This window comes from Perissodus microlepis, chromosome 7 (genome assembly GCF_051167445.1).
Source record: "Perissodus microlepis isolate ML-2025 ecotype Zambia chromosome 7, ASM5116744v1, whole genome shotgun sequence".
NCBI lineage: Eukaryota > Metazoa > Chordata > Actinopteri > Cichliformes > Cichlidae > Perissodus > Perissodus microlepis.
The window spans coordinates 28,441,534-28,453,388 of NC_140467.1; the positions used below are offsets into that span (position 1 = coordinate 28,441,534).

General features: G+C 40.0%; 1 protein-coding gene across 1 annotated transcript; it reads right to left on the reverse strand.

Moving 5' to 3' along the window:
* Positions 1-1,625: 1,625 nt before the first annotated feature.
* LOC146383290 (uncharacterized) lies at positions 1,626-11,121 on the reverse strand. Its single transcript, XM_084936805.1, has 11 exons — positions 10,989-11,121; positions 8,787-8,985; positions 7,596-7,797; positions 7,338-7,506; positions 6,130-6,223; positions 6,005-6,040; positions 4,495-4,548; positions 4,195-4,322; positions 3,716-3,848; positions 2,564-2,634; positions 1,626-2,271 (listed from the first exon to the last, which is right to left on the reverse strand). Exons 2-11 carry the CDS (start codon positions 8,980-8,982, stop codon positions 2,041-2,043), a joined length of 1,314 nt encoding a protein of 437 aa, XP_084792931.1. The 5' UTR covers positions 8,983-8,985; positions 10,989-11,121; the 3' UTR covers positions 1,626-2,040.
* Positions 11,122-11,855: the final 734 nt, after the last annotated feature.

Genomic DNA, 11,855 nt, shown 5'->3' on the forward strand with positions numbered 1-11,855 from the left:
TGCAATTCTCTTTACTGTAGTCTCCAATCCATCTCTCTTCAAAGGCTACAACTGTCAGAATCCTGCGGCTCACCTTCTTGCCAGAGCTGGAAAAATTGATTCTATCACTCCAGCTCTTGTTGATTAAATTGGTTACCTATCAAATATTGCGTTGAGTTTAAAATTTGGCTACTCCCTTTCAAAATTCAGAATAATATTGCGCCCAGTCAGTTATCTCACTGATCTTCTCAATCTGTACACTCCTCGCTGAGCGTTAAGATCATCAGGTCAATCACTCCTGGCCCAACCTAAGTTTAGGCTGAAGACCAGAGGCGATCGTGCCTTTGCTTCAGCTGCACCTAACCTTTGGAATAGCCTCCCCACTTCTATTCGTGCCACAATCCTTTAACTCAAGATTGAAAGCTTACTTATTTAACCTGGCTTTCCCAATACCCTTCTTAAACTTTTAATTAATTTTATTGCCGGTTTTTAACTTCTTTGTTGATATTTTGTATTCATGAACTGACCTTCCTCATGAATTGAGGCTTGATACCTATTTTACTGAACTCTTCTGGTCTATTAGTGCCTACCTTCTGTCTGTGCTAGTGCCTGATCTGTACTTTGTTAATTGATTTATGTTGATTCTCTGTGTTATTGTGAAGCACTTTGGTGTGCCTCTGGGTTTTTAAATGTGCTATATAAATAAAACTGTATTGTATTGTATGTAGCCAGGACCTTGGTGGAAGCCTTTGAAAACAGAAAATGTCAGTATCTGATACTCTGAGAGTTAATCCGATCAGATTAAACTCACAGCAGTGTGTGCTAACTCATATGATAGTTTTTGTAATGACCACTAGATGGAGCGAGAGCTTCATCATAATTAAAGGATCCTGTGGAGCGTATGTGACATTATTGAGGCTTCTCATCAGATGTGTTTTATGCTGAAACCAGCAAGAATTAAATGATTCATCATTCTGATAAAATGTTTCCTGCATGTTCATCGAGCCAAACATATATTTACTATATTACTTCATCATTGGATCTGGACATGAACCTGCAACATGAAGTGGATACTGATACCAAACTTTGTAGAAACCTTGGTTTTTAGTTTAAATGACCAAATAACATCCAATCAAAAATAACAACCTTCTTTCAAGGCTAGAAGTAACATCCCCCAAACTCTCCCCAGACATGCCACCCGCCACACCTCATCAGGTGCAGATAATTAGCAATTATGCCTCAACAACACCCAGACACTCAGACTCAGTACAAGGCAAGTAGGGATTACAGAGGGTGTAACACCTCATCACTGTATTATATCATTTACATTGTTGACCCTGTTTTTACCTCTGAGCATGACATTAAGCTCTCATTAGCACAATCCCATTTTAGATCAGCGTTTAGCATATACACTTTAGGATTACAGAATTTAAGATGAGATTTTCCTAAAAATGATATAGGTAGGCAGCTCATTCTAATTGTTATATGTTCCATACAGTGTGTATGATTTTCTGACTTGCCCCTAAAATTACGACTATTCTCTAAGTATTAACTTTATTTCCAGCCTTAATCATGCATCATCATTCATGTTTTTAAACATTCTTTTTTTATTCTAATAGAAAAACTGTTCCACTTGTTCCCTCACATAATTTCAAACCTTTAATAACCAGGAATTTAAAAAGTATTTATAAAGAACTTGTTAAAAAAGGAGGTTGGAGACCAGATGATTAAAGTGGGGTCTGCAAACACAAAGAATCCAAGAAAAACATCAAATTACAGGAACCATGACATAAACTATACCAGTAATGTAAATAACGTAACAAAGGTATGTTACTTTAATAAAATGTGAATTCTGTTGGTTGTTTTTGTCTTTTTGTCTCTTAGAAAGATGACAGAGTGAAACAAGAAACAAAATCAGAGTGAGACATTGAAATAAAGTTCACCAATTGTTGAATCAACCATGGACATCAAAACTATGATGTATTCACCTGACTGGACACTGAACCATCACAAGCATCGGCTGCTGTACAAGCACATTAACAAAGATCACAGCAGCTGACATTAAGGGTTTGTTGTGGGCTGCATCAGGCTGAGTCCCTGCACAACGAGGCACAGAACCTCCAGCAGAACCTCTGGGGGCAGCTCGGGCCGGTCCCAGCCGTCACTCAACTCTTTCAGCTTCTGATCGTTCAAACAGATGAACTCAGCCGCCCAGCGGAGCTCCCCTCCCTCCTGCAGGGGGACGGGCAGGGACTCTGGCAGTTTGGCCCGACTGTCCTTCAGACCATCCACCTGGAGAAGCAGAGAGGGAGCTGTTCTCAGATCAGATTCAAACATGAGGAAGACTCCGCCCACAGGCTGCTGATAGTGGGCGGAGCTGCTGTTGATGTGCTTTTACACGTGTGGGATTTTCTGTTTAGTTTTAGTTTATTCTTCTTCATTATAAAAACATGACAGACGATGCTTTAAGGTGTCAGATTACACATGTTCAGTGTGCTGAGTCTGTAGGATAAGCTGTGATCAGGCTGACAGCTGTTGAGAGGAGCATGTAGATGAATGCAGATGAATGAGTGAATGGACCCACCAGCTGATTGAGCACTCTCAGAGTGTCTGGACTGCAGCGGGTCAGAAGTGGCGGCACTTCATCTGGCAGAGCTGCACAAACATGAAGAAGAAAGACAAAGTTTGATGATGATGTGACAAACTGAAACACTGAAACACTTTGCTTCAGATGTGTCAATAAAACTGTGAGCTGAGCTCTCACACACTCCCAAAAACACCTGAGCACCTTTATCTCAGCCCCACCACCTCCAGCTCACATACCACACCTCATGTGGAGGATCTACATGTTACTGGATGGGATAAATGTCTCAGAGCGGGTCATCTGACTGGGTTCAGTGACCAGGTACCTAAAGCTGCTCACCCTCTCCACTTCAAGTCTCCTAACTTGAAGTTTACCTGGGGCTTCAAGCTAGGGGACTTGAAGTGGAGAGGGTGAGCAGCTTTAGGTACCTGGGCGTCTACATCAGTGAGGACCTCACCTGTACACTGAACACCACACAGCTGGTCAAGAAGGCCCAGCAATGGCTGTATTTCCTAAGGAGGCTGAGGAAATTTGGCATGTCAGCCAAGATCCTCAGCAGGTTCTACAGCTGCGTTATGGAGAGCACACTGACCAGCTGCATCTCTGCATGGTACGGCAGCACTACTGCTATGGACCGCAAACACCTGCTGACAGTGATAACAACTGCCAAGAATATCATTAGGACTCCACTGCCCTCTCTGCAGAGTATCTACCATCGCAGAGTCTAAAGGAGAGCTGCCTCCATCCTCAAAGACCCCACACACACCCAACACGGACTGTTCACACTTTTGCCCTCAAGACGAAGGTTTAGAAGTGTGAAATCCAGAACATCCCAATTCAACAACTCCTTCTTCCCCACTGCTATCAGACTCTTGAGCAGCTGACCTATTTCAACAGTAATACTATTTTTTGCACATCAGGTCATCTTGCATATTAAGCTCATAGCTCTTTTGCACACACATTTATTTCACTCTTAAATTTTGTCTTCATTTATTTATTTATACTATTTGTATTTTATCTGTTCTATTTCTATTTGTATATACTAACTGGGCATCTGTGTGTGGACAGCAAAGAAAGAATTTCATTGCACAGAGAAATGCTTTTCTTTGTACAGATGACAATAAACACTTTGAATCTTTGAATCTGACTTACTGTTCAGAGCGCTGACCAACATATGAACAGCATTCTGCTCACTTGTGGAGATGTTTGAGACATCGAGAAGGTCCATGAAAGAAGAGACAGCCTCAGACTCACACTCAAACACTCCATTACTGCAATGGTCCAGCTGAGAGGAGCAGAGGATTATGATTATTATTAATATTATTGTTAATAGTCTTGTTCTGGAGCATACATGTGTGGAAAGCAAGAGCTGGGGGTGGGCTACAGAGCAGCTTCCAGATGGGAGGAAAGTGACACACAGCTTGGCAGCATGGTGTACCTGAACTAAAGCTGTGCTTGATTTAAGATCACAAATACAATCAGCAGGTCTGTTCTTAAACAAATAAAAAATAAGACAGGCCTGCTGTCCATCTGCCTGTAAGAGAGAGAAGTTTCCACCATTGCATTAACTGATAAAGACGTCAGTGAGAGATGAAACCTGATGAGGAGCTTTTTGTAAATATTCTCCTTACTGTTTTATCCAGCAGAGAGAGATTGTCTCCATCCTCTACGAGCTCGCTGAGTGTTTGCAGCAGATCACAACGGGTCGACTCAGGAAGATCTGCCAGCGGCTGCAGTAGAGCTTCCTTCATCTCTAGTTCTGCAGCAAACAAAGAAACAGCAGCAACTAGCTGACCACACTGTCAGTACATGAAAACAGAGTTTGTGCTGGAACCAGCAGTTTGTTAAACAGCAGGTCTTAAATCTCTAAAGATAACAAACTGATTATTTCAGAACGGTGAAGAGCTCAGCAGATTTAAACACACACTTACCTTCTTTTACTTTTTTCACAGTTGGATTGTTTATGTCATCACCAAGGAGCCAATCTGGAAACAGATCTCAAAATGATTATCACCAGAAACTCTGAAAGTCTTTACTCTTACAAAACTGAACCACAGACAAACACACATTTTAAAATAAAAGTCTGGACAGACCGACTCTTTGTTTATTCTTAGTTTTTTTTCCTACTGATATTCAACTGATAACTACACTTTATTGCCAAAAGTCACTCGTCTGACACGTGACACGCATGTGACATCCCATTGTTAATCCACTGGATTTATTATGATGTCGACTCACCCTTTACAGATAAAAAAAGCTCTCAACTCTTCTACTCTTCTAAGCCTTTCAACAGGTTTAAAAGTGTTTATGGGAATTTTTGCCCATTCTTCCAGAAGCACATTTGTGAAGTCAGACACTGGTTTTCGATAAGAACGTCTGACACACAGACTCTGCTCTAATTCTTCCAAAATGTTTTCTATCGTGTTGACGTCAGAACTCTGTGCAGGCCAGTCAAGTTCTTCCATACCGGACTAACTGATCCATGTCTTTATGGACCTACTGTGCGCATTTATGTTGGAACGGGAGGGGGCTGTCCCCAAACTGTTTCTACAAAGTTGGTAGTAGGAAGTTTTCCAAGATGTCTTGTTATGTTGACGCACTAACACTTCCTTTCACTGGAACTAAGGTGCCAGGCCCTGCTGCTGAAAAACAGCCGAATACCATAATCGTCGCTCCATCAAACTTTATACTAAGCACAATGCATCCAGAGAAGTTCTTGACAGTATTTTTAATTTCTTCTTCTTCAATAACAGCATTCAAGCAATTTTTCCACACTAGCTACCTCCTGCTGGAACGCCAAAAAAGACCTCTAGGTAACGTTCAAAAAGACACTGAAAGACAGTCAGTTGGTTTTCAACATTAAAATGTTTGCTGGTTATTTCCTGCAAATTGTATCTGCAGAAAGTAAAACTCTGAAGGTAGAGACTGTGTGTAGAGAGCACTCTCTCCTGGGATAATGATACATGAGCACCTTTGTGTCTGTCTGTGAAGTTTTTTGGCTATTCATAATTATTTTTGGTGTGGAACCTAAAAAAAAACCAACCCAAAAAAACAAAGCTCATAGTCCAATGAGGATGACACTAAGCATAGGTCTAATCGTGGTTGGTTGAAATGTTGAAATCTTCACCTGAACAGGAAAAGGAGGGATTTATGACAAAGAGAGAAACAGCATAAGGACTTTTTTTTTTTACTGATGTAAGCATTTCAATCTGGAAAGTGTCTGATTTTAACTCTGATGCTGAATAAATGAACTCTGAATAAACTCAGCAGTCTAAAGTGAAAGCTCGATGCTCCGTCGTCTTTGGTTTACAGTTTGACACAGATGTTTTTCTCTCAGTAACATTGAGTAACTGTGAGTGCGACTGTGAATACAAATATGACATCAAAAAGTTTTTTTCAAATTTGCAAAAGAAGAAAAGTTCAGACCACCCAGTGACCTACCGAGTAAACTACGAGTCCACGGCTCACATGAGATCTCTAAATGAGAGAAAAAGAGAAAGACTACTCAGTGACACCGACACACACACACACACACACACACATTAAACACAGTGTTGTGCTCTTACTCAGTTTCTCATTCTCTATCTTTATCTCCACCAGGCTGTAAGCAAAGATTGATTTTGCTGGCACAGTGAAGCTTGTCTCCGCCTTACTGCTCCCCTGAAGAAATACAATATTATTATTATTATTTAGACCAATAATACATCTGTACAATCACAACGAGAGGGAGATAAGGTCAGAGAATCTTTACTATGACTTTGAGAGTTCTGGAGCTGCTGACGGCAACAGATCCACAGCAGGCAACCCCACACGAACCACAGATATACTCAGAGAACTGGAGTTATAGTAAGTAACAACTATTTTCACTATTTGCGAATAATTTCTGTGTTTGTTTGGCGGTTGACAAACAACGAATTGGTGCATTACCCCCACCAAGTTTATCGAGTGTGCACCAAAATCTCACTTAAAGATTAGATCCGATCATACAAATGCGTTTATCAAAGACAACTAAACATTGCCTGATAACTGTTACTTCTAGAAATATTTCTCAGTAAATCAATCAACTCTAGTTTCAGTTTAATTCTGTTTAGGTTTTGAATCAGTGGTCTCATTTCAAAATCGTTTCTATATGTTCAGTGTTCCCACATGGTCACTTTAACAGTAGAAGGTTGTATTTATCGCTCTTTGTCACTCATGCTTATGTCACTCTTTTACTGCACTGTTTACTACCTGCACTGTTCTCAAATGCCACCAAACCTGCAGGTTAAAGCTTGTTTAATGTCCAGTCACAGTGAGCTGTGTCTTCTTACAATCAGCTCCACCAGATATTATCTGGACAAGTTCAGGCCTGCAGTGCCACCCAGGATAAATAACACCTCCAGCCACGGTTTAAGTTCAGTGCCAGGCTTTAAGCCTTGTTTAGTCTGCATTTCTTCACTGAGCCTGAAGGAAGCATGGGGTGACAGAATAAGTGTCCAACCCTGTTTACACATGAGACATGGATAAAGGCTTCAAACACTATGTCTGTAAATAAACCAAAAACATTGGAATATTATACACTGATTATAACAGTCAGAGAAGTCTGCTGTTCATGGTTGTTGGATTTCAAATAAACTACCTTAGTGCCCGACCTAGCAGGTTTGTCTCCTTACAGTGGCCCTGAAATGACTCCTACAAGGTCTTGGTTTGCCCTAAAACAGTCTATAGGTTCCTGCATGTGAAGATCAGAAACAGATACTCTTGTCCCTGCAGACCGCTGAATTCACTCACTCACCTTTGCAAAGACACTCAGCATCTTTACATAAGAAGTGAAAATGGAGCCATCAGTCGTAGACTTTCTAATAATTTTGACAGGGCTGGAGTTGTAAACTATTTGAGAGACAAACATCAGTTTATCCTTCTCTTTCAGTCCCAGCAGGTCCAAGGTATCCTTGTGTATTTTCCTGGATTTAAAAGGATCCAACACAGAGGAAAAATTGGCTTTTATTTTGAAAATACACAAATAAATAAATAAGCAAAGAGACAGACGTACCTGCCCTTGAATCTGCTCACCACAGTTTTAACATTGGCCTTCTTTGTCATCATGTTGACGGGCTGAACCAGTCCATCCACAGAACTAGTGCTGGCATTAATATAAGCTTCACCCACATTACTGCATTCTCCACCTATACCTCCACTCCCACTCTTCTCTGTAGTGATCTTAAAGTCCTCTACCAAGACTTCCTCGGTGTAATCTGGCAGGAGAATGGAGCATCATTTTTTATACTCGGTTTCATTTTTTTCTGTTTCATACGAGGTCAGCATGCTGTCATGCAGGTCAGCTCAGTGAGGGTGAACTGTTTAGGAGACACAGGTTCATGAGTGGCAGGGTTAGTGGGCTTAGAAACCTTTTATTCAAGGCTTTACAGCGCTGGGTCTTTTTTTACTGTGCATAATCAAGATCTGGAAATGTGTGTTTTCACTTTACATTCTGAGGGGCTTTGGCTTTGGCTTCTTTTGGCCAATTTGCATGATTGACATCTCTTTTGAATTGTTTCAGCCAAATGAATCACAGCAATGTGGCATTGTTCATGTCAGTTCCACTAATTTGAAATTACAAGGTGAAAAATACACATCAACCTAAATTACAACACTTGCCCTGTAACAATCAAATGTCTGTAACTGGGCAGAAAATGGTGATTTTTAACGGAAACGTCTCTGAGGCATTGTGGAAGATGGAGTAAGGAAGGAAACATTCTGTAATGCCAAATGGATGTTTACACATTGGAAACAACGAGCACGGTAAGCCAGATTTTCATGTTATTGATTGTCGATTATCAAAAATATTATGATCTTCTTTTGTGGCTGGTTTGGTGAATTTTCATCACATTGTGATGAAACTTGCAAACCATCCTATCTTTGTGAATATGAACTACAAGTATACTTTGATGGGTAAAGTTAAGTGGTAAACAATCCCACTTAAATTTATGCTGGAATTATTGTGTGATAGCCGAAATGTGCATAAATTATGTATGATGGGATGGTATGCCAGAACACCGGGACTTTTATTACCAAGTCCATGTTACAGACGATTAAACGGGAACTTTCCCCTCTTACTCCCAGTACCAGGGGCAATGGAGGGTAAATTTTAAACTGTCTCCTAAACAGCTCACCAGGTGAACCTGTTGACCTTCCTTCATAGAACCATGGTTACTCAGTAACGCCTTGTTTCTTGATAACGTACCTGGAGAGAAGTTTTCTTCCTCGATGAGCTCGGGCAGGCTGCAGTGTATCACTTTGTACTTCTGTACTGGCCAAAAAATTCCCTCAGTGACTTTGACCAGAGTCAGCAGATCCATTTTACAGTTTAAGTTATCATTAGAGATTAGATCTGTTTCTCCCAGCGTCTGGACAAATGCTTTGGCTTCAGCAGCAAACATCTTCTGTGGAAACAAGAATAACATTTCTGTACGTCAGCACAGAAGATTTCCATTTTTTTCTACTTTTATGGCACAGGAAGATCTTGAGGAAAGTAGTTTCTGGTTATTTTGCAGGTTTAGATGCATCAGTCAAAGCAGATGACTCAGTTAAAATATAATCAACAAATACGAATTAACAGGGAAACTGAGATTAAAACACTCAGCGGGTGTCTGTATGGTTGGTGCAGATTTTCATACCAGGTGCCCTCCCTGATGCATTGCTACGAATTATATGTCATAACAAATGAACAAGCAAAAAGATAATACGAGCAAATAATTCATTTCACGGGCGCAATTACATTTCTCTACAGTTTCACACTCTCTGCATTTGGAGAGAAATCCTGCTCGCACGACTAAATTTACTTTTGACAGTTTGGAGGCAGAATCTAAGGGAGGACGGGGTCACTTTGATGGACACCAGGTTACTCAGCTCACTGTGGGTCCACTGTAATATTTTATCCAGATAATGTTTGGGTCCTCTGAACAGACAGACTGTGGAGTGGACTGGAGAGCAGGATGTGACAGGCTGTCATTAGGTAAGTAGCTCATTGGTCTGAACTAGTGTCTGATAAACAGCTGTTGAATCATCCTTTGGAAATCTAAAGGCTCCTATTACTACATTACACACAGTGATTGTAGCTGCTGTGTGATAGGTGTGCTAAGTTGTAATGCTTTGTGGTTGTATCTGTAGTTACCTAAATCCTTTACTTATATAAAAGTACTATATTTATGTGCATTCTGTAAAAGTACATTTCACTTAAGTAAAAGTACAAATATTATTCATGAAAATAATTCAATTATATATCATTGTTGAGTTGTTAAAGTGTACAACACAGCTGGAGCTAATTCACTGAAGCTAAACCATACAACAATTTATTAGCTGATTTATATTTTATATTAATCTCATTCTGATTAGACTTCATAATGAAATATTTGCATGAATAAATACAATAAAATAAATAAAAACTCAGTATGAAAGCATCTGTGCTACACATCAGTCTTGAGGGTTTTGCGACTTTTTGAAAGTAAGTTTGCCAGGTTAAAACCTCCTCAAAAGTCCTCCTCAAAGTCAAGTGAGAGTTTAATGCAGCGCTGCCTGAACACAACCAACATCAAAAGTCTCTGAATCTTTCTGAGGTTATAACAAGAAGATGATGTCATAACAATCCATAGTTTTGTCATTCAGAGCGAATTTGCTCACACAGAGCTGATCGCCTGCACGTCTTTACTTCTGAACCACTCAGCTTCTTCAAGATGCTCCTTTTACCCCGATAATCTCACAAGTTAAAGTCATCAGTATGCAGATTTTCCACCGCCTTGTTTTAGCCCACAGTGGTATCACTGTCAGAGGCAATGAGTCTGGGAATAAATGTATTTGTGTTTGTTTTTGTAATATGGCTTTACATGTATTGACTCCTGCAGTAAAAAATCAGTAATGATCTCACTGATGGCATTGCTGGAAGCTAAATGACATCTGCTTGCTTTTCCTTAGTGTTCCTGCATGTGCATGTTAATACAGGGGTGCACTTACAAACTGCTCTAAACAGGATCTTCATTACTTCTCATCTGAGCAGAAATAAGATATTTTTCACATTTGATGCTCTCTTTGTGGGATTATCCAGTAACATGTTATAAAGGTTATGGCATTTACTTTGTTAGTAATATGAGTGAATATGATGACAAGAATTGAGATACTGAGATTTTATAAATAATAAAATCTGCTCCAACTTCATCACCTGCAGAATCAATGTTATGCAGAGCTGATGCATGTAAAACCAAATATGATGTTCAATACACTCAAATATGCTTTACCTACTGTTTGATTACTGTTTAAATGCGTGCATACATGCAGGTGTATCTGATATAATTTTGAACTGTTCATCAGGCTGTAAGCATGTAAAACTTTTTCATGCATGTGTCCTGACAGCAAAGTTAACGTGAAACATGAATCTTAAAGAGTTTCTTACCTCCAGCAGATTTTCACACTCAACGGCTAAACCAGTTCAGACAATGAATCACTGCACAGTCACACGTGTCAGGGTCAGGTCAAACAAAGCCTGTGTTTGAGTCTCTCAGCTGAAAATATGCTGCAGTGTCTGTGAAGAGCAGCAGGGCGTGTGCTGAAGACGGTAAACACGCTGCAACAGAAAAACCTGTTGGCTCATTTTACAGCGAGAAAAACGTCACAGAAAACCTGTAGGAACCTGTGAGACCGCTTTTTTTAAACTCACACTTTATAAACAATAGATTCTTCAGTAAAACTGTCACTGACTGCTGATTACTCTGGTAATCTCTGTCCAAACATTGAAGGACATGACTGTGCATGCAGCAGCTTGTAAGTTCTGCTGAACTGTGACACAGCAACACAATGTTTTTGTTTGGTTTCTTGGGAAAAATGAAACAAAGAATGTATTTAAGTTGGGCAAATCTACATGCTGTGCTCTCACTTCCTTATATACTGAAGTTTTACTTCAAAATCACTTCAGGAAAATCCTGAGGTGTACGGTGAAAATGAGACTCCCACTCATCAATTTTAACAGCAGCGTTTTAACTTTCGTTAACATGAGCTCCACAGAGAGTGATCTGAACCTGTTGTGTCGACCTTACAGCAACGCTGAGCCTCCTGTTACATGTTACATGTCTTCATGGTCAACCCTGATTATAAGAAATATTAGCATAGTATATTTTTTTTCAGATGTGTAGATTAAATCCTGTTTCAAATTGATTTCAACTTTCTTCAGAATTGCAGATGCAGCATTTTTCCTCATGATGGCGCCGGTAAGTCTCTGGAAACTCCAACAAGCCACAAGAAGTAAATGTTTTAAAATGTGAGT

Excerpts from the sequence above, each read along its gene's own strand:
- LOC146383290 (XM_084936805.1), bottom strand. The coding sequence starts at position 8,982 with ATGTTTGCTGCTGAAGCCAAAGCATTTGTCCAGACGCTGGGAGAAACA. Across the intron at positions 7,798-8,786 it reads GGAAGAAAACTTCTCTCCAG|ATTACACCGAGGAAGTCTTG; the intron begins GTACGTTATCAA and ends TTCTCCTGCCAG. Across the intron at positions 2,635-3,715 it reads GTTGGTCAGCGCTCTGAACA|CTCTGCCAGATGAAGTGCCG; the intron begins GTAAGTCAGATT and ends ATGTTTGTGCAG.